Source organism: Scyliorhinus canicula, chromosome 6 (genome assembly GCF_902713615.1).
Source record: "Scyliorhinus canicula chromosome 6, sScyCan1.1, whole genome shotgun sequence".
NCBI classification, from domain to species: Eukaryota; Metazoa; Chordata; class Chondrichthyes; order Carcharhiniformes; family Scyliorhinidae; genus Scyliorhinus; species Scyliorhinus canicula.
Window position 1 is genome coordinate 119,905,540 of NC_052151.1, and position 23,191 is coordinate 119,928,730.

Sequence of the window (23,191 nt, forward strand, 5' to 3'; positions counted from 1 at the left end):
TGGCGTTCGAGAAGTCACGTCAGGGTGTATTGTGCTCAGCTTTTCCCTACATATTGCAGGGAAGCTACAGAATGAGCCGAAAGAAGGTCCTGAGTTATGGTCTGCCATTACTCTTTAGAGATAAGGAGCATGATTAGGGTCTTGGTTTTACATGGATACAGAGAATTTGGAGATAATAGGGTCTTCTGTCAGGGAGAGCATTTGAGAACTGGGCTATCCAAAACAGAAAATTTGGAAGTGAGGGGTTGATAGAATTGATTACTTGGGCGCAGTGAAACAGGGAACAGGTACTAAAAAAAACAGCTGTAAAATAATGAAAAGGATATAGTTAAAGTTGGATTAGGCTGCTCAAGGGTAATGGTATCACAGAGACATTAAATAAATATTCTGCAATCGATCTTACAACTGAATGTAGGTACACCAACAACAACGTGGAACAATTACAGACAAGGAATTGGTTCTGGAGGAAGTATCAGAACTCAAGCTGAATTTGCCATCTCAAAACATTTCTGCATCTCCACCTCTTTGACCAACCTTTTAGTTACCCCGCCCTAATATTTCCTTGTTTGGCTCAGGATCCATTTTTCCTCACGCATATTGGGATTATTTTTTTACGTTAAAAGTGCGACATGGGGCGGCATGTGGCGCAGTGGTTAGCCCTGGAACTGCGGCGCTGAGGACCCGGGTTCGAATCCCACCCCTGGGTCACTGTCCATGTGGAGTTTGCACATTCTCCCCGTGTCTGCGTGGGTTTCACCCCCACAACCCAAAGATGTGCAGGTTAGGTGGACTGGCCACGCTAAATTGTCCCTTAATTAGAAAAGAAAAATGATTCGCTACTCTAAATTTATATTTTTTTAAAGTGTTATATAATTAAAAGTTGATGTCATTGTGCCATTCTCGAGTCACCGCCTCAGACAGCTCGACAGGGTAGAAATGGAGATGTTGTTTTCCCCTGGCTGGGGACTCTGGAACATGGAAACATCATTTCAGACTGAGATGAGGAGAAATTTCTTCACTCTGAGAATTGAGAATTTTTGGAATTGTCCACCCAGAGGGATGCTCCATCATTAAATATATTCGTGACTGAGATTGATAGATTTTCTTATCTCTCAGGGGAACAGGCAGGAAGATGGAGTTGAGTTACAAAATGAGCCATGATTGCATTGAATGTCAGAGTAGGCTAGAGGGGCTAAATGGTTTAAACCTGCTCCTATTTCTTGTTATAGAACCATCTTTGGAAGTAGCTCTGCAATATAAATGTAGTATTTGACAAAATTCCTAACTATATTTTCACTATCATGTGCCAAGTGATGGGAAAGCGGCATTTGAGCGAGCATAAAACCACTTTATTCATTCACTGATGACGAGAAAGGCTCCAGGTTTAATTTCCAGTTCACTTTCCAGTGAAGTCATCTCAGGATTTAAAAAATTATTCTCTCAGAGGACATGGGCATCGCTGACAAAAGGCAGCATTTTTTGCCCACCCCAATAGTCTTCAAGAAGGTGGTGGTAAACCAGAGTGTTGTGCATCTCAGAGGGCAGCTAAGAGTCTACCACATTGCTATCTATGCATTCTATGGATGTTTCTACTAGGGATAAGGCAGGATAAGAGTACCGAACTTGATGATCAGCCACGACCATTAATGAATGGCGGAGCAGGCTCGAAAAGCCGAATGACCGGTCCTGCTTCTATTTTCTATGTATGTTTCTATGGATCTGGAATCACATCTGGGCCAGACTGGGCAAGGACACCAAAATTCCTTTTCTGAAGAACACCAATTAGCCAAATAGGTTTTACGACAGTACAGGCATTTCACAGTCACTATTAATGATACTAGCTATTTATTCCATATTTTATTTAATTAGCTGAATTTAAATTCCCAGCTGCATTTAAACTCATGTTTGAATCATTAGTCCATTCCTCTGGATTACTAGTTCTGCAATATAACACAGCTAACATACCAGGTGTTACACAATTGGTCAAAGTTCCAATATTACAAAAGGACGAAATCCCCCAGCATTTCTGCAAATGAATATGCAGTTTGGACACATGATGGCAGCTGGATCATGATCAACTATGATGCTGATAACAGTTGGAAGTTTTGGTACACATAAAAATGGATCATTTTGGTGAGGAACTGCAGAATGCTTTGTGGTCAGGTAATCCTGACCTCTGCTTTCAACAGTAACATTTGCATTGCCAATGGGACAGCAATTACTGCTGAAGCATCTGCAGAAGCCATTGCTGGTGGTGGATCCTGGACACTTTGGAGATACCACTGATTCACGATGCTCATTTGGAGAACCAGTGCAGACACGGTGACCCAAATGGCCTCCTTCTGCACTGCAACAATTCTGCGATTCTGTGAACATCGCCATCTTGTTTACCTGATCTGGCTGTCAGCAGCCAAGAAAAGGGGCTACAAATAGTGAGGAAGACCACAAACAAAAACCCAGCAGTACTTGTCCTGCACTGACCATTTATATGCTGAATATTTTCAACAGTGCCTAATGCACTTTGCAAACATACAGCACCAAAAAGTGATGCCTTTCATAATGCTAATATCCATAGTAGCTCATAAAACAGGAGCTACTCATTATCTGTAAGTGGCAGGTGCATCAAATGAGAAATTCCCAATTCTACAATGCGCTTGTGTATTTAATGGAAGGGAAATTTGGACCATTGTAATATAACTATTTAGAATTTCTTTTCCAAAGAGCATTTGATTAATGAAGAAATTTCACATTAGTAAGAACATCTAGAGATACCTGAATGTTCTTCTACAATATAATAGACCACTCATTATATCACCCCGACTACATGGCAGTCTTGCAACTCAAATCTCATAATACAGTGCCCCAATCTCCACAAATAGTGTTTAAATTGTTAAGTCAAAGTAAATCATCAAATTTAAAAGCTGTGCATGCACTTTGCCACCAGAACCGCATCAAACCGATGGAAAGAATTAGTAATCAAGGACCATCCACTCAATGATCTGTTAAATTAGTCATGACAGTGGAACTATAACTTCACTGCAAGGCCCTGGATCTTGTTAAATTATTTTCACTTAAATGAATAAAGCATTATAATTCCACATTCATTTCAGCGTCAAAACAGACCATGCATTAAAAAAAGTTTTACAAAAGGATCTAGAAGTGGAGGCTAAGTCCCACCTGACCCCTTTTATCGAGCTGCTAGTACTTGTTCCTGTTTATCTTACACTCAAAAGCAGAAACTGATGCTGTGATCACATCAACACATCTATGACATCACCTTGTTGACGCAAGTCTACAAAATGGATATCTGACACAGGCAAAGCTAAAATACTTCCAAAGATTAACCACTTAAATCACCGTATAAATGGTAATTATGAAAAACTTCCAAAGCCATTGGCCTCTGATGCCAGTTAAACATCCAGCTACACCAATCAACAGAGCTTTGAGAAGCTACCAATCTGCACTGATAAAGGATGAATTTTGAAAACTGTCAAATTTAGAAATGGTTAGATCTCAATAAAATCTCAACTTTTCCAGAATTCACTGCATTTTCTATAAAGATCCAGATTATTGTTTTGTACAAAGCCTGTTTAGCCTTTTCAAACAGTCAAGAATAACCTTCAAATTTCAAAAGATTTTGTTAAATCTATTATATCTTTCAATTTAAAGATGCTGAATCCTTTATTCCGCCCCCACCCCACCCCCAGACATCTACTTAAGGTCAAAAAGTGATTTTTGGCCATTTTCAAATAAATATCACCTGTAGCAAAGTGCAAATAATGCCTGAAAATGGTGGTTATGTGAATAATAAAAGACTGAAGAAAGCACCTTTATTATTATTTAGAAATTTGAGTACAGGCCGATAAGATTTTTTTAAACTCCGATGAAAAAGGGAAGCCACATCTCCAACCCAGTCATCACAACACCAATGCGATAAAAACATTTTTAAAAGCACTCTGTCACAAGCTTTTCTTAAACAAATGAAGACAAATTCCAATGGAGAAAATACTGAGCACATTGTCGATTTCACAACTATCCGCATTCCTTGACAAAGGAAAAACAAAACGTAATGTAGAATCTTTGACGTGGATAAACGTTCGCGACGACTGTTGGGAATTGTCGCTTCAATGTTGCTAGTACATATTTGAGCTCAGATGCCATTCCAAACAGAAGAAATTCCTTCTTTACCCTGACTGTAATAATCCTTCGCCATCTTCCCATGCAGCCGCGCTGAAATCCATCCAATCTGTCTGACCTGCCTCCATGAATACAATGCAGCCAATAATAAAAAAAACCTAATCAATCAGTATATCAAAAGATCGCCCATTCTCCTACATTAACAGCTAAAAACGGTCGGTAATGTCACAATTAAATAGTCAGGCTAACCATTCATTCCCCGAGCCTGTGAAAATAAAAGTTCAAAATGTAAGTCCTGTAGCTGTAATTTTGCCCCATGGCATTGCACTCCTTCGCGAGGGTCTGTGGTGGGGGGGGGGGGGGGGGGGGAGGTGGGGGGGGGTGGAGGAGGAGAAATACAAAACAGCAAGCAAACAAAGGAGGCTGTTTCAATTCAGCTGTGCCAAGTATTGCCTGCCTTTCTTTGCACTCTCTCAGCATGGCACCCTTCCCAAGCATCTCTGGCATCGCTCCAGCCAGTGCCAGTCTGTCTAATCCAGCTCCCAAAAGGTACCTTCCTGGATCGTTTCGGAAATAAACAAGATCAACCGAGCTGCCACCGGATTCTGGCAGGATTCAACTCTGCAGCTGCCAACTTCCTCACACGCTTCAATTATTTTTCATACCGATCTGCTGTGCAAAAACATGCCACTAAAAGTTTATTAAAGAAAGAGTTCAGAAGCACTAGAGATCACTCAGTGCAAAGAACTCACTCCTATTTCTCTTTCTCTCCCCATACCTCACTGGATCTGTCCACACGTGACACAAGCACCACCTGCAGCTTGGAGGACTTTGGTGGCCAACCAGTGGGCAGACTCCTTAATACCCGCTCCTGTCTCTATCCTCAAAGAATCCTGGGTAATTTCAGAGTGGCAAACCTCTCATGTTTATTTCATAAACGAGCCCATGCATCTTACTGATCTCCTTGCACACAGAATGGTAATTATCTGCATATCAGGACGTACCTACAGTATAATTACAGCTGGTTTTAATGTCGACTTGCTTCATTATGCATTTCCCAACAAGCCATAAGAGGTCATCAATATTCTGGTGAATGAATTATTTAGCGACCCTGTTACTTTAGAAATAAAGATATATACTTATCACCTGTAAAAGCAGTATCCACTAAGCAATTTAAAATAAAATTTATGCATGCCTATCAAATCAACACCCAAATACAATTAAGCAGAAAATGTGGTCATAAATTAGTGTTTTTTTTGCTTTTTACAATTTTCTTTGGCACCAGTGTACAAACCGCAGGAACAGCTCAACACAGCAGCCTGCGCACTATTGTGGGCTGCCACTGTACCAACACAGCAGCCTGCACACTATAGTGGGCTGCCACTGTACCAACACAGCAGCCTGCACACTATAGTGGGCTGCCACTGTACCAACACAGCAGCCTGCACACTATAGTGGGCTGCCACTGTACCAACACAGCAGCCTGCACACTATAGTGGGTTGCCACTGTACCAACAAATACAGAGAACCTTCAGCCAAACTACAACTGCACGCAAGGGCGTTGGTTCAAATTACTTGAAGTTAGAAATTAGGTTTCCCCACTCGGGTTGGGTTAGAAAAACGAACAATGTAAAATTATGTTCTTTCGAAAGCAAATAAAAGCAAGTCAAACCAAATTCAGATCCAGAAAATTTTGCCTCAATTCGGTGTGTATTAAAATGGTAAATACTAGTTTTTACAATTTGGTGTGCTCTCATCCAGAAATTCAAGTAATTCTCCGCAAATGCGGAGAATCGTAAAGGCTGCCGTGGGACAGACCGTGACCCACGGCAGCCTTCACGCCCACTTCCGGGGCCGATTCTCCCCCCCCCCCCCCCCCCCCCCCCCCCCCCCCCCGAGCGGGGCTAGGAGCGCGGCCCCGTACATCACGGCGGCGCGGCCTTGACAACGGTCATCAAGGCCGCACATCAAGCGTCACGCCAACTGACGCGGCCGATGACCTCAGCCGCGCATGCGCAGGTTGGACAACGCCAACCCGCACATGCACAGTTCCCGTCTTTTCCCTCAGCTGCCCGGCAAGACGTGGCGGCTTGATCTTGCGGGGCGGCGGAGGGAAAAGAGTGCGTCCTTTACGGACGCACGGCCCGCAATCGGTGGGCACCGATCGCGGGCCTATGCCCCCCTTGGCACGGCCGTGGTACTGCCGTGCCAATCGGGCCCCCAGATGCCCCAAACGGGCATCTCGCGCCCGTTTCACGACGGCAGCGAGCAGGTGTGTTTGCTGCCGTGTTGAAACGGGCGTGAAGGCCCGGCCGCTCGGCCCATCAGCCTCGTAGAATCGCCGCTCGCCATAAAAAACGGCGAGCGGCGATTCATGCCGTTGGGGGGGGGGGGGGGGGGAAAGAGAAGAATAGCGGGAGGGCGTGAAAAATGTCGGGAGGACCTCCCACTATTCTCCCACCCGGCGTGGGGGGGGCGGAGAATCGCGCCCATGCTTTCGGAGCACTGATCCTTCCTCAGGTGAATGGAGAGGTATGTTCCAGAAACATTTATATAGACAAAGTCAGAGATGCCAGACAATGCTTTGAATGCGAGCATTTGCAGGTCATTAAGTCTTTACATATCCAGAGAGAGGGGTAACCCCAGGTTAAAGAGGTGTGAAACGTCTCAAGCCAGGACAGTTGGTAGTATTTCGCAAGCCCAGACCAGATGGTGGGGGATGAATGTAATATGACATGAATCCAAGGTCCCGGTTGAGGCCGTACTCATGTGTGCGGAACTTGGCTATAAGTTTCTGCTCGGTGATTCTGCATTGTCGCGCGTCCTGAAGGTCGCCTTGGAGAACGCTTACCCGGAGATCAGAGGCTGAATGCCCTTGACTGCTGGAGTGTTCCCCGACTGGAAGGGAACATTCCTGCCTGCCGATTGGCTCGATGTCCATTCATCCATTGTCACAGCGTCTGCATGGTCTCGCCAATGTACCACACTTTGGGGCCTCCTTTCCTGCAGCGTATGAGGTAGACAACGCTGGCCGAGTCGCAAGAGTATGTACCGCGTACCTGGTGGGTGGCGTTCTCACGTGTAATAGTGGTACCGATGTCGATGATCTGGCACGTCTTGCAGAGATTGCCATGGCACGGTTGTGTGATGTCGTGGTCGCTGTTCTGAAGGCTGGATAGTTTGCTGCAAACAATGGTTTGTTTGAGGTTGCGTGGTTGTTTGAAGGCAAGTAGTGGGGGTATGGGGATGTCCTTGGCAAGATGTTCACCTTCATCGATGAAGTGTTGAAGGCTGCGAAGAAGATGTCGTAGTTTCTCCGCTCTGCGGAAGTACTGGACGACAAAGGGTACTCTGTCGGTTGTGTCCCGTGTTTATCTTCTGAGGAGATTGGTGCGTTTTTTTGCTGTGGCGCATTGGAACTGTCGATCGATGAGTCAAGCGCCATATCCCGTTCGTATGAGGGCATCTTTCAGCGTCTGTAGATGTCTGTAAAATCGCTGGCTCCAACGCACCCCTCCCTGATGAGCTCAATGTATTCTATACACACTTTGAGCAAGAGCTCAGTGAGAGTACGCCCTCCACCCCATAAGCCTCAGATGAACTTGTATTTGAGGTCACCATTGCAGATGTCAGAGCATCTCGAAGATCAACCCATGGAAAGCCACTGGCCCGGATGGGGTACCCAGACAAGCACTCAGGTCTTGCGCGGATCAGCTGGCGGGGGTATTCGGTAACATCTTCAACCTCTCTTCACAACAATCTGTGGTCCCCTTCTGCTTCAAGAAGACGACCATCATCCCTGTACCAAAGAAAAGCGTCCAGTGTCTCTGACATCCATCATTATGAAGTGCTTCAAAAGGTTAGTCACGGCATGAATCAACTCCAGCCTCCCGGATTGCCTTGATCCACTACAGTTCACCTACCGCTGCAACATGTCCACAGCAGACGCCATCTCCCTCGCCCGACACTCAACCCTGGAACACCTAGATATCAAAGACACCCACGTCAGACTCCTATTTATTAACTACAGCTCAGCCTTCAACATTATTCCTTTGAATTTCATCTCCAAACTCAGTGGCCTGGGCCTCGACTTTTCCCTCTGCGACTGGATCCTGAACTTCCTAACCCACAGGCCACAATCAGTAAGGATAGGGGACAACACCTCCTCCACGATCATCCTCAACACCGGTGCCCCACAAGGCTGAGTCCTCAGCCCCTACTATGCTCCTTATACACCTGTGACTGTGTGGCCAAATTCCCCTCCAACTCGATTTTCAAATTTGCTGATGACACCATCATAGTGGGTCGGATCTCAAACAATGACAGAGTACAGGAATGAGATAGAAAATCTGGTGAACTGGTGCAACGATAATAATCTCTCCCTCAATGTCAACAAAACGAAGGAGATTGTCAGCGACTTCAGGAAGCGGAATGGAGAACATGCCCTATCTACATCAACAGGAACGAAGTAGAAAGGGTCGAGAGTTTCAAGTTTTTAGGTGTCCAGATCACCAACAACCTGTCCTGGTTGACACTATAGTTAAGAAAGCCCACTAATGATTCTACTTTCTCAGAAGACTAAGGAAATCTGGCATGTCAGCTACGACTCTCACCAGAGTGAACTTTTACAGAGGCACCATAGAGAGCATTCTTTCTGGTTGTATCACAGCTTGTTATGGATCCTGCTCTGCCCAAGACCGCAGGAAACTACAAAAGGCCGTGAACGTAGCCCAATCGATCACGCAAACCAGCCTTCCATCGTTGAGGGTGGGGAACCACCGCAGACCCAGTGTCTTGGCTGCTGAGAGAGGGGGGGAGAGGTGGGGGGAGTGGGGGGGGGGGGGGGGGGGGGGGGGGGGGGTGGCGTTTGATTTCAATGGATATGTGGGTGGAGGAGGAGAGGAAAGAGAGGCTTCAAATTAATCTTCTGCCTCTGGCGAATATATAGAGTTAGGCCGAAACCTTCATGGAGTATATAAAATAATTTCATTTTACAAAGTACTTTAAAAATGCTGATTTTGGGTTTTCGACTTCCGGTCGGCGAGCAGAGCGGTCGCAGGGAGAGGGGCTCCTGCAAGCGGCAGAGAACAGGGAAGGGACTCCAACCCCCCCTCCCCCCTGGGCAGGCCTATCGGCGGAGGATCCTCGGCGGCGGCGACAGAGGGGGTTGGCAGCAGCGACAGAGGGGCTTGGCGGCAGCAATGGGGCTTGGCGGCAGCAGAGGGGCTTGGCGGCAGCAGAGGGGCTTGGCGGCAGCAGAGGGGCTTGGCGGCAGCAGAGGGGCTTGGCGGCAGCAGAGGGGCTTGGCGGCAGCAGAGGGGCTTGGCGGCAGCAGAGGGGCTTGGCGGCAGCAGAGGGGCTTGGCGGCAGCAGAGGGGCTTGGCTGCAGCAATGGGGCTTGGCGGCAGCAGAGGGGCTTGGCGGCAGCGGCGGCGACAGAGGGGCTTGGCGGCAGCAATGGGGCTTGGCGGCAGCGGCGGGTCTTGGCGGCAGCAGAGGGGCTTGGCGGCAGCAGAGGGGCTTGGCGGCAGCAGAGGGGCTTGGCGGCAGCAGAGGGGCTTGGCGGCAGCAGAGGGGCTTGGCGGCAGCAGAGGGGCTTGGCGGCAGCAGAGGGGCTTGGCGGCAGCAGAGGGGCTTGGCGGCAGCAGAGGGGCTTGGCGGCAGCAGAGGGGCTTGGCGGCAGCAGAGGGGCTTGGTGGCAGCAGAGGGGCTTGGCTGCAGCAATGGGGCTTGGCGGCAGCGACAGAGGGGCTTGGCGGCAGCAATGGGGCTTGGCGGCAGCAGAGGGGCTTGGCGGCAGCAGAGGGGCTTGGCGGCAGCAGAGGGGCTTGGCGGCAGCAGAGGGGCTTGGCGGCAGCAGAGGGGCTTGGCGGCAGCAGAGGGGCTTGGCGGCAGCAGAGGGGCTTGGCGGCAGCAGAGGGGCTTGGCTGCAGCAATGGGGCTTGGCGGCAGCAGAGGGGCTTGGCGGCAGCGGCGGCGACAGAGGGGCTTGGCGGCAGCAATGGGGCTTGGCGGCAGCGGCGGGTCTTGGCGGCAGCAGAGGGGCTTGGCGGCAGCAGAGGGGCTTGGCGGCAGCAGAGGGGCTTGGCGGCAGCAGAGGGGCTTGGCGGCAGCAGAGGGGCTTGGCGGCAGCAGAGGGGCTTGGCGGCAGCAGAGGGGCTTGGCGGCAGCAGAGGGGCTTGGCGGCAGCAGAGGGGCTTGGCGGCAGCAGAGGGGCTTGGCGGCAGCAGAGGGGCTTGGCGGCAGCAGAGGGGCTTGGCTGCAGCAATGGGGCTTGGCGGCAGCGACAGAGGGGCTTGGCGGCAGCAATGGGGCTTGGCGGCAGCAGAGGGGCTTGGCGGCAGCAGAGGGGCTTGGCGGCAGCAGAGGGGCTTGGCGGCAGCAGAGGGGCTTGGCGGCAGCAGAGGGGCTTGGCGGCAGCAGAGGGGCTTGGCGGCAGCAGAGGGGCTTGGCTGCAGCAATGGGGCTTGGCGGCAGCGACAGAGGGGCTTGGCGGCAGTGGCGGCAGCAGAGGGGCTTGGCGGCAGCGGCGGGGCTTGGCGGCAGCAGAGGGGCTTGGCGGCAGCGGCGGGGCTTGGCGGCAGCGGCGGGGCTTGGCGGCAGCAGAGGGGCTTGGCGGCAGCAGAGGGGCTTGGCGGCAGCAGAGGGGCTTGGCGGCAGCAGAGGGGCTTGGCGGCAGCAGAGGGGCTTGGCGGCAGCAGAGGGGCTTGGCGGCAGCAGAGGGGCTTGGCGGCAGCAGAGGGGCTTGGCGGCAGCAGAGGGGCTTGGCGGCAGCAGAGGGGCTTGGCGGCAGCAGAGGGGCTTGGCGGCAGCAGAGGGGCTTGGCGGCAGCAGAGGGGCTTGGCGGCAGCAGAGGGGCTTGGCGGCAGCAGAGGGGCTTGGCGGCAGCAGAGGGGCTTGGCGGCAGCAGAGGGGCTTGGCTGCAGCGGCGGCGACAGAGGGGCTTGGCGGCAGCGACAGAGGGGCTTGGCGGCAGTGGCGGCGACAGAGGGGCTTGGCGGCAGCAGAGGGGCTTGGCGGCAGTGGCGGCAGCAGAGGGGCTTGGCGGCAGCAGAGGGGCTCGGCGGCGGCAGGATCGGTGCGGCAGCGACAGGTCCAACCCCCCCCCCCAAACGCAGGCCAGGAGCGGTGCGGCAGGGACTGAAGGGGGGCCCAGCCGGCGGCAGCGACCAGGAGGACGCGGGGTGCGAAGTGCGGCAGCGGGGACCGGCCCAACCCCCCCCCAAACGGCAGCGACCACCACGTGGCAAGAACAAAGGGACTGGGCAAAAGCCTCTCTCTCTCTCCTGGGTGAGTGAGGAGAGAGGAAGGGGGAGAGAAAACAAAAAAGGACTTTTATTTCTTTTTTTTTTAAACCCAAAAGAAAACTGTTAAAGAGAGAGGGAGGGGTATATATACTATTTTCTCTCTTTTTACACTCGCTCCCAGCAAAAGTAAGTCCATCTGAGAGGAGTTGCATAAAAGTGGGGAGGAGGAGAGAAAATAATTAAGAAATAAATAAATAAAATAAAGAGGTAAAGGAAAGAAGGGAGGAGAGGGGAGGGGGAAATAAAAAATAAATTATTAATAATAATAATAATAATAAATAAAATAAAAATAGGGTGCGGAAAAGGGGGGAAAAGAAAAACAAGGGGAGAAGAAAAGATGAAAGGGAAGGGGGAGAAAAGAATGCCAGAAGGGAGCCAAGAGAAAGGGGGCACCAGAAGTAGACGGGGCAAAGGGCAAGCCAGCTCAGGCGAACGAATCAGCACACGAAGCGGCGGGACGGATGTATCGCCGCATCAAAAAGAGCTGGACAGATAGGTACCCTCTCCCCTGGGGTTAGAGGGGGGGCTGGAATTGGAAGGCAGCCTTTGCCGAGGTGGTGAGGGAGCAGCTGCAGGCAATCAAGGCAGAGTTGAAAGCGGACGCAGAGGCCACAGTACAGGCAGCAGTGGCCAGGGCCATGTCAGGGGTGCAGCAGGCTCTGACCAGATTGGAGGAGAAAGTGGATGCCCAAGGGGAGAAACTGGAAGCCCAAGGGAAGAAACTGGAAGCCCATGAGGCAACCATTAAAGAGCTGGAGAAAGCAGCGACCGACATGAGCGACCGGGTCACGGCCCTGGAGAGGGAAGTGGCGAGACTGGGTGCAACACAGGGGAGCCTGAAGGACAGGGTAGACGACCAGGAAAACAGCTCGAGAAGGCAAAATGTTAGGATAGTGGGCCTGCCAGAGGGGATCGAGGGCAGAAACCCCACAGCATACGTGGCTGCGATGCTGGGCACCTTAGTGGGGAGGGACACTTTTCCCACCCCACCGGAAACGGACAGAGCTCATCGGTCGCTGCGCCCGAAGCCCAAGGCAGGGGAACAACCGAGAGCAGTCATAGCCAAACTGCACCGGTACCGGGATAGGGAGACAATCCTGCGCTGGGCCAAGGAAAATAGAGCCTGCAAATGGGAAGGGCACGCCATCCGAGTCTACGAGGATCTTGGAGCGGACATAACTAAGAGACGGGCTGAGTTCAACAGAGCGAAAGCAGCTCTCTACAAGAGCAAAGTGCGTTTTGGTATGCTGTACCCAGCAAAACTCTGGGTCACATACCAAAACAAGGAATATTTCTTTACAGCCCCTGCTGAGGCGAATAGGTTCGTCGAGGAGCACGGGCTGGAAAAACGCCAGGGGAGGTAGGGACGAGGGGCCCATGGCAAGGAGAAACGACACGCCGACGGGGGGGTGGGGAGGGGCGAGGCAAAGCCAGCCCCCTCCCCCGCGGCAGGAACACCCAGAACAAAAAACAACCCACTGCCCAAGGGACCGCTCCAGGTGGGAGGCCAGGCCCCAGCACGAGGGAACGGGAGTATTGGAGAAGGGAGAGCAGGCGAGAGGGGCTCAGGGTAAGGTGGAGGAGGAGCAGGCAGTAAACCGTAGAGGCCAGGCAGAGGAGAAGCGGGACAGCAACCTCCGAGAGGGGAGCCACTGTACTAGCAGGAAAGCTAGCGACGGGGGCACGCAACAAAGCAGGGCCGCGGCGCACCCCCAACAGGGGGGGAGGCGCCAAGCAGGGGAGGGGGGTTATCACCCATAAAAGTCGGGAGAGCAAATGGGGACAGGAATAGGGGATAGAGGGGCAAAGGAGGGATATACAGGGGAGGGGGGAAAATGGAGAGAGCGGGGGGGGGGGGGGGCACTCGGGGTGCGAGAACCCAGGGAGGGGAAACGCAGGGACAAAGGGACAAAAGAGGCCAGAAAAGGAACAGGGCCACAAAGTGCCACAACCAAGGGCTCGAAACAGGGAACCGCTGCAAGCACCAACCCAGTACGATCTGTGGGCGAAGGGGGCCCCCGGAGTGCAGGGGACTACCCGCGTGGCGGACACACAGTGGACGGCCATGGCAGGTGCCCCCGGGACAAGGGGAAACCCCGGAGCGCAGAGACCCGACCGCATGGGGAGAGCAGTGATAGTGGCCATCCTGGACGGCCCCCTAACAAAGGGAAACACCAGAGGGCAGGGGCGCGTCCACCGGACAAATATGGTTAATCCCACAGGAGCGAGGGGGCAGAAGCCCCCAACCAGGATAATCACCTGGAACGTAAGGGGACTTAACGGCCCAGTGAAGAGATCTAGAGTCCTCACCCACCTCAGAAACATGAGGGCCAACATAGTCTTCCTCCAAGAGACGCACCTGAGGGAGCAGGACCAACTGCGGGTAAGAAAGGGCTGGGTGGGACAAACCTACCATTCCTGTTATGGGACAAGGGCCAGGGGGGTGGCGATCCTGATCGGCAAGAGGACAAGGTTTAAGGTGACAAAGACGGTTACAGACCCAGGGGGGGCGGTATGTCATGGTCAGCGGGGCCCTGGATGGGGCGCCGGTAGTTCTAGTCAACGTGTACGCGCCCAACTGGGACGACACGAGCTTCATCCAAAAGACCATGGCAGAAATCCCGGACATAGCGACGCACCGACTAATCATGGGGGGGGGACTTCAACTGTGTACAGGATCCAAAGACGGACAGATCAAACCCCAAAACGGGGAAAACCTCAAGCATGGCAAGGAACTCAGTCACTATATGGAGCAGATGGGAGCAGTGGACCCCTGGAGATTCGCCCACCCGGGAGAGAAAGAATTCTCCTTCTTCTCCCCAGTACACAACGTGTACACCAGAATTGACTTCTTTGTGGTGGGGAAAACGGTGCTTCCAGGGATAGACAAGGTGGAATACTCCGCAATTGTGATATCAGACCATGCCCCACACTACATGGACGTGCGGCTGGAGACGGGAAGGGCCCAGCGTCCCACATGGAGGTTGGACGGTGCCTTACTAGCTGACAAGGCCTTCAGCGAAAGGATAGCGCGGGCCATAGCGGAGTACACGGAGAACAACCAAAACGGGGAGGTCTCATCCTCCATGTTCTGGGAAGCGCTTAAGGACGTACTAAGAGGGGAAATCATTGCCTTCAAAGCGCAAAGAGATAGAGAGGAAAGGGTGGCTAGGCAGAAGCTGGTCGACTCCATACTGAAGGTAGACCGCAAATACTCCGAGGCCCCGACCGTAGAGCTCCTGGCGGAGAGAAAAGAATTACAAAGGAACTTTGACCTGCTCTCCACCAGGAAAGCAGTACACCAACTCCGCCAGGCACGCGGGGCCCTGTACGAACACGGAGACAAAGCCAGCCACCAGTTGGCATACCAGCTGAGAAAGCAGGCAGCCAGCAGAGAAATTGCGCAAATCAGAGGTACCAGAGGCACGTTGGAAACAGAACCAGAGAGGATTGACGAAACCTTCAAGGCCTTCTACCAAGAGCTGTACACCTCAGAGCCCCCAACGGGGAAGGCTGGGGTGAACCGGTTTCTTGATGGACTGGACATACCAGTCGTGGGAGAGGGCAGAAAACGGGATCTGGAAGCACCACTAGCACTGGGAGAAATCATGGACAGCATTAGCTCCATGCAGACGGGGAAGGCGCCGGGACCGGACGGATTCCCGGCGGACTTCTACAAAAAATCCGCGACAGCGCTGGCCCCGCACCTACGGGAGATGTTCACAGACTCGCTAGCTAGGGGCACACTGCCACCCACGTTAGCACAGGCCTCAATCTCGCTGATGCCTAAGAAAGACAAAGACCCAACGGAATGTGGATCATACAGACCCATATCTCTGCTGAACGCAGACGCCAAAATACTGGCCAAAATCCTAGCCAAAAGGCTAGAAGACTGTGTACCTGAGGTGGTCACAGAGGACCAGACGGGCTTTGTCAAAGGTAGACAGCTTACCGCGAACATCAGGCGCCTGCTGAACGTGATAATGACCCCCTCCGGGGAGAGAACACAAGAGGTGATCGTCTCCCTGGACGCAGAAAAGGCCTTCGACAGATTCGAATGGAAATACCTCATAGAGGTACTGGAGCGGTTCGGGCTTGGAACAGGGTTCACGGCTTGGGTAAAGCTCCTATACAACGCTCCCATGGCTAGTGTACGGACCAACAATACCAACTCCCAATACTTCCAGCTGCACAGGGGCACCAGACAAGGATGCCCACTGTCCCCGCTGCTGTTCGCACTAGCAATCGAACCGCTAGCAATCGCGCTCAGGGCAGCAAAAAATTGGAGGGGGATCCGAAAGGGAGATAGAGAGCACAGAGTCTCACTCTATGCGGATGATCTGCTCCTCTATATCTCGGACCCACAAAGCAGCATGGACGGAATCATCGCGCTCCTGAAAGAGTTTGGAGCCTTCTCGGGCTACAAACTCAACATGAGCAAAAGTGAGATCTTCCCAGTACACCCGCAAGAGGGGGGAGAGGGGGGGGGGGGGGGCAGCACTAAAGGGGCTGCCGTTCAAACAAGCCCGACACAAATTCCGCTACCTGGGGATCCAAATAGCCCATGACTGGAAAGGGATCCACAAATGGAACCTCACCAGCCTGACAGAGGAAGTTAAAAAGGATCTGCAAAGATGGAACACACTCCCGCTCTCCCTCGCGGGGAGAGTCCAGACGATCAAAATGAACGTACTGCCCAGGTTCCTCTTCCTGTTTAGATCCATTCCGATCTACATCCCCAAGGCCTTTTTCAAAGCGCTGGACAAACTTATCATGGCGTTCGTATGGGGGGGGTAAAAATGCTGGGAGCCCAAAGAAGGTCCTACAAAAAACAAAATCCGGGGGGGGCTAGCCCTCCCGAATCTACAATTCTACAACTGGGCGGCAACAGCCGAGCGAGTAAGGGGATGGATCCAGGAGCCAGAAGCCGAGTGGGTGCGTGCGGAGGAGGCCTCCTGCATGGGGACCTCCCTCCGGGCCTTCGCCACAGCAGCACTCCCATCCCCACCCAAAAAACACTCCAGCAGCCCAGTGGTGACAGCCACCCTCCAATCCTGGAACCAACTGCGGCAGCAATTTGGCCTGACCAAAATGTCGGACAAGGCTCCCATCTGCAACAACCATAGGTTCACACCAGCACTGACTGACGCCACCTTCAAAAGGTGGAGGCAGGACGGGGGGACACTGACAGTCAGGGACCTATACACGGACGACAGGATCGCAACACTGGACGAACTGACAGAGAAATTTCAGCTAGCTGGGGGGAACGAGCTACGGTACCTGCAGCTCAAAAACTTCCTACGAAAGGAGACAAGGACGTACCCACAACTGCCACGACAGACACTACTGGAAGACCTACTGGACGCAAGTATCCTAGAGAAAGGGAACTGTAGCGAAATGTATGACCGACTGGTAGAAAGGGACGACACCGTACTGGACGCAACAAGAAGGAAATGGGAGGACGACCTGGGGATGGAGATAGGGTGGGGACTCTGGAGCGAAGCACTGCATAGGGTCAACTCCACCTCCACGTGCGCAAGGCTCAGCCTGACGCAACTAAAAGTGGTACATAGAGCCCACTTAACGAGAAACCGTATGAGTAGGTTCTTCCCGGAGGTGGAGGACAGATGTGAACGGTGCCAAAGAGGCCCGGCCAACCACGCCCACATGTTCTGGTCTTGCCCCAGACCTGTGGATTACTGGACAGCCTTCTTCGAGGCTATGTCCAAAGTGGTGGGGGTGAGGGTGGAGCCATGCCCGATAGTGGCGGTCTTCGGGGTTTCAGACCAGCCAGATCTATTCCTGGGGAGGAGGGCGGACGCCCTTGCCTTTGCCTCCCTGATCGCCCGCCGTAGAATCCTGTTTGGCTGGCGGTCAGCAGCACCGCCCAGAGCTGCAGACTGGCTGTCCGACCTCTCGAAATCTCTCCAAATGGAGAAAATCAAATTCGCCATCCGAGGGTCAGACGACGGCTTCCATAGAACGTGGGAGCCATTTATGCAATTGTTCCGGGACCTGTTTGTGGCCAACGTACAAGAGGAAGAATAGTCGGGTGGCCAAGAATCAGGGGAAAATGGACGGGAATCGGGGGAAGGTAGCCGGGAGGGGGGGGGGGGGGGGGGGGTTACGGGTTCATTATGGGGGTTTGATGGCAAGCTAAGGCCCAAAACCAAACTATAAATAAATGCCTATAAACATGTGCCTCGGCCATATTGGGGAATGTAAAATATGTATGCCGGCTAAAGGGGCGGCCACAATTGTTGTTCTGAAGATGCTTACCTGTAAATATACATGTTAAATTTTTGTGTTTTCTTTTTTTCTCTCTAATAATTTGTAATTTGTCATATATAAAATATGAAAACTCAATAAAAAACATTTATAAAAAAAATAAAAAATGCTGATTTTCATTTTTACATATAAATGGTAACTTTACGATCTCTTGGAGCTTTGTCTACTTTAGTTTATTTTGTTCCTGATTTAATTGAATATTGATTCCCCTTTACCAATTCCACTCAGGAATAAAACACCAATCCTTTAATTTTTTTTATCCGGGTACAAAGAACAACAATTAAGGTCCTTTGGTCCACCCAATCTATGTCTCATTGAAGTGCATTATCATGTGAGGAGGTGCATTGACTTGGAAAGATCACTGAAATGTGAAGTATATGAAAATTAATCCATTTGTTATCGGATGGTTAGTTTGTTGCTGCAGAATTAATTTGTGTCTATTCCCCTTGTTGCGCAGTTGCACCTTTGGAAGTAAGTATCTGACTTATTCGTCAGCATTTACCTTAAACAAAAGTATTAATCGGGGAGGCGGGAGAAATTGAAATTAGCAGAACAAAATCAAAGGATGCTGGAGTACACTAATAACTTGCAACTAATTTTGTAAAGGGGCTGTACATGTGAGACATATTCCTAATAAGTTACCTTCAGCCAGATGGCTAAATTTCATTTTGGAAATGGATTAGAGGAAATTTATTTAGAATAGATTAACAGAAGAATCTTATTTATATATTTAAGATATATAAATGTGTATTTAATCATCGGTATTTGTAGTATCTTATCTAAAGAAGAAAACCTTAAAAATATCAATACAAATACAGACGGTAATGTTACTACGGAGGCAATTTTCCACATTGTTGGGTAGATTCTCATGTTATAGCTGTACTGGAACAGATTGGGTGGAGTGCAATGTGTTCTGCATCGTCTAATAAAAGGAGCTAGTGGGAATGGAAAAGGGGCTCCGAAAATCAAAAAGCTGCCTGTGGAAATATCAAAGAGCGCTGAAAAAACTATTTTTCAAACCCTGCTGCACACAGAGTCAAACTCACTATCCTCCAGTACTCTGATCAATATATACATAAATTAAAATGATCTCCTCCCTTACATCCCTGGTCCAAAAGCAATGCAGACCCACTAGAGGTGGGGGCACAGTGGTATACAGCTGGGAACGAGTGATCCTGGAAGTACTCAACATTGATTCTAGATTCCAAGTTGTTTTATAGCATCAGGTCAAACATGGGCAAGGAAAGAACCTGCTGATTTCCACCTATGCCCACCCTGAGATGATGAATTGGTACTCTTCAATCTCGAACACCACTTGGGAGAAGCATGAAGATCGCAAAGGCACAGAATGTATTGTGGGTGGAGAACATTAATGGTCATCACCAAAATAGCTCAGTAACACTATTGGCCGGTCAAGTCCTGAAGAACATGTCTGCCAGATTGGGCTTGCGAAAAGTGGTGAGACAATCAGCACAAGGGAAAACCAGCTTGGGCTCAACCTCACCAGTCTACCTGTCCATGACATTATTAGTAGGAGTGACCACCGCACAGTCCTTCTGGAGACAAAGACCTGTCGTCACACTAAGAACACAGTCCATCGTGCCATGGATGACATTGCTACTGTGCAAAAGGGGATTGATGCAGAAGAGATCTAAGAGCTCAAAATGGGATGTTGTGAGTCATTGGATTTTGCAGGATTGTATTCTTCCAATCTAATCTCAATCAGGGCACATCCCTCACTTTATCAACAACCTCAAGCCAGGTGACTAACAGTGGTTTAATGAGGAGTGTAGCAGAGCATACTGGGAGCAGCTCTAGGTATACCTGCAAATGTCAACCAGATGAAACCACAACGCAATACTAATGAATGTTAAACAGCAGATAAGCACTCTTAGACAAAGCTAAGTGATCGTACAACAACAGATGATAAGGTCTGGAGTCCTTCCACACTGCTTTGTGAACAATTAAGCAACTAATGGGAGGAGGAGGCTTTATGAATATTCCTATACTCCATGATGGCAAAGACCCATATGAGTACAAACAACAAGGCGTTGAAGCATTCAAAACCATTTTCAGTCAGAAGTGTCAAGCATTGTAGATGATCCACCCCAACCTCCTCCTGAGCTCCCAAGGGTCACCGATGCAGATCTTCAGGTAATTTGATTCACTCCATGTGTTAGCAAAAAGTGACTGTGCATACTGGGAATAGCAAAGGGTCCTGACAAAACCCCGACTGCTGAGCTGAAGAGCTATTCTCCAGAACACATTGCATCCCCACACAATCTGTACAGCCATAACACGAACGTCTACCCAACAATGTGGAAAATTGCCACAGTGTCTATGTCCTGTCCACAAAAAGCAGTACAAATACAATTGAGTTAATTACATAGCACCCCATCAGTCTACTCTCAATCATCAGCAAAATAACAGAAGGTATCAACAGTAGTCTCCTGATACTTAATCAGCAATAACCAACTCACTGATGCTCAGTTTGGCTTCCACCAGGATCACTCAGCTCCTGACCTCATTACATCCTTGATCCAAATATAAACAAACAAGGTAAATTCGAGAAATGAAGTGATGGTGACTGTACTTGACAGCTAGGCAGCATTTGACCCAATATGGCATCAAGGAGCCCTAGAAAACAAGTCAGTGGGAATCAGGGGGAAACTCTCCACTGGTTGGAGCCATAGCTAGAACAAAAGATGATGATTGAGTAAGACAAATCAGCTCAGCAGGATTTCCAGGGGTAGTGTCCTCGGCCCAGTCATCTTCCACTGCTTCATCAATGACCGTCACACCATTTTAAGATTATACGTAGGAAATTCCCCGATAATTACATAGTGCTTATTTCCAATGAAGCACTCCATACCCACATTTAGTGAAGCCTGGACAACATTCACACTTGGGCTGATAAATGACAAGTTACATTCATGCCACACAAGTGTCAGACGATGAGAGAGAATCTAACCATCTCCCCTTAATAATCAGGGCATTATCATCACTGAATCCCCCACCCTCATTTTGGCGAGGCCATGTATTTATTGTCCTTTCCTAATTGCCCTTGAGAAGGCGGCAGTTGAACTGTTATAATCCCTGTGGTGAAAGTATACCCACAGTGCTGTTCGATTAGGTTTTGAACCAACAACGGTATCATTCCAAGAAAGGACGGTGTTTGATTGGAGGGACCCTGGAGGGTCACCGATAACTAAACACTTGGATCACCCAAACACATACTGTGGCTAGAAGAGCAGGTCAGAGACAGGGAATCGTATGGCACGTAACTCACTTCCTGACTCCCCAAAGCCTGTCCACCAGGACAAGGCAAAATCAGGAGTGTGATTCCACTTTCCTAAGTGCCAGTAACACTCAAAAGGCTCAATACCATCTTTGATAAAGTAGCCGCTTGCTTGGCACTCCATTCACCACCTTAAACCCTCACTTCCCTAAGCACCAGGGCACTGTGATTACAACATGTACCATCTAAAGATGTACTGCAGCAATTTACCAAGGCTTCTTCGACAGCACCTCTCAAACCCACACCCACAACTTCTACCATCTAGAAGAACAAAAGCAGCAGACACATATGACAGTACCATTTGAAAGCTCCCGCTCCCTCCAATCCCTTCGTCCTTTCTTGGAATGATACCATTGTTGGTTCAAAACCTAATCGAACAGCACTGTGGGTATACTTTCACCACAGGGATTATAACAGTTCAACTGCCGCCTTCTCAAGGGCAATTAGGAAAGGACAATAAATACATGGCCTCGCCAAAATGAGACTCATCCCCTGAATGAATAAATAACAAAACTAAATACAAGATTTCAGAATAAAACAGGATTTGACAATTTACTACAAATTCCATACCTTTCCTATAACTGGAAAATGTAATAACATAGTCTTACTAAACACATATTTAAATAATCAAAAGTCAAATGATATTCTGGAAAAGCATGATTGAAGTTTGCGATATATTTTATGGGATGAAGGATCTGGAATAAAGTAGGCTCCCAAATTTAAAATGTAAATATAAATCCACATACTATAAATTTTGTTTTGACTCAAGGAAGACATTGCACAACCAGGAGAAAACTGTACAAAAAGAGCTGCAATTAAAACATTTCTACATGACTTGCCTTGACATTTTAGCATTATTTATATTCATCATTCACACACAATCCTCAAGTAAAAGAACCTTCCCTTTGTATCCAGACAAACACCAGAAATTATTTTCAAACATGTCACAGCTCTTTCATATACACAATTCATAGACTCCCTACAGTGCATTCAGTAGGCCATTCAGCCTATCAATTCTGCACCAACCATCCAAAGAGCACATTACCGAGGCCCATGCCCCTACCTTAGCCCTGGAACCCCAACTAGCCTTTGGCCACTTTAGGGTAATTTAGCGTGGTACAAGTACAGACTAATATGGAGGTAAATGCACAAGCTAATCAGTACCAGCAGCATCCCTTAAGTAGCAATAAATGACTGGTCAATCTACTTTTGGTGATACTAATTGAGGGGCAAATGCTGGTGAGAAGACCTGGAGGCATCCTTGTTCCTGTTCAGATAGCATGCTTGGACCATGAACACTACCTGACAGTGCACAGCCTCTGTTTGTCCTGAAGCAGACGTGAAACTCGTATACAGCTGCAAAACGCTAATTTCAGGTTGGCCGAGCAGTTAACAGGCAGCCAGCGTGAAAGTATGCTGGGAAAGACTCCACACTGCCGGGAAAGGCAGGAAGAAGCCAGGCGCTGAGACGAGAGGAGAGAGGGTGTGGGCTGGCTCTTTAATGGATTCCCTCAAGGGGACAGCCACTGAGGAGATGTCCCAGGGAGCTGCAGACCTGTAAAGGCCGCCTGGCCAATCGGCATACACCCCACCATAAGAGTTCTTTCAATTGGCCTCTTAATGGTCAGGATTGCCCGCCTAATTATCAGCAGGTGTTCTCCCATCTCTGGTGCGCATGCCTGCCAAGTGAAGTATCACACGAGTGGGCGGTGATGTCGGGGTGGGTGCCCAACTTCTTCTCATGCGACTTCACACATTTCCAGGTCAGGCCCAACCAAGCAACGTTAAAGTCTGGCCCCCATTCCTGTTTGCCCCAAACCCAGATATTGCAAGGTCACAACTTTTCTAAAATGGTACAATCAGATTAAGGTTAAGAATTTAAGAATTTCTGGATGATAAAAAGACAAAGTTCCATTAAGGTCCCTAGCGTTAGCTGTGATCTCATTAACAATCAATCAGTTCACACACGCTAAACCCCAATGATCAGAACCATTGATCCAACATCACCGATTCCCTCCCAATTATGCTACATTTATCACGTGACTGCTCAAATTACTAATATTACAGAATTAAATTTAATACCACAATCCTTTGGTTATGAACTTGATAATCAGGCATAGCAAAAACTCAAATGTTTATGTGCATATGATAAAGAAAATAA

At 49.9% G+C, this 23,191-nt stretch overlaps 1 protein-coding gene across 3 annotated transcripts in view; it reads right to left on the reverse strand.

Annotated features, from left to right (window-relative positions):
* The window catches only part of msra (methionine sulfoxide reductase A), a 492,501-nt gene that overhangs the window by 428,254 nt on the left and 41,056 nt on the right, over nt 1-23,191 (reverse strand). The window contains exon 1 of one of the 3 annotated variants that reach the window (XM_038800012.1): nt 4,387-4,408. The exons of the other annotated variants lie outside the window; for them this stretch is intronic. Within the exon in view, the coding sequence (XP_038655940.1) occupies nt 4,387-4,393 (7 nt within the window). The 5' untranslated portion in view covers nt 4,394-4,408. Of the gene's footprint in view, nt 1-4,386; nt 4,409-23,191 lie in introns of those variants that run through there. 3 annotated transcript variants of the gene reach the window in all.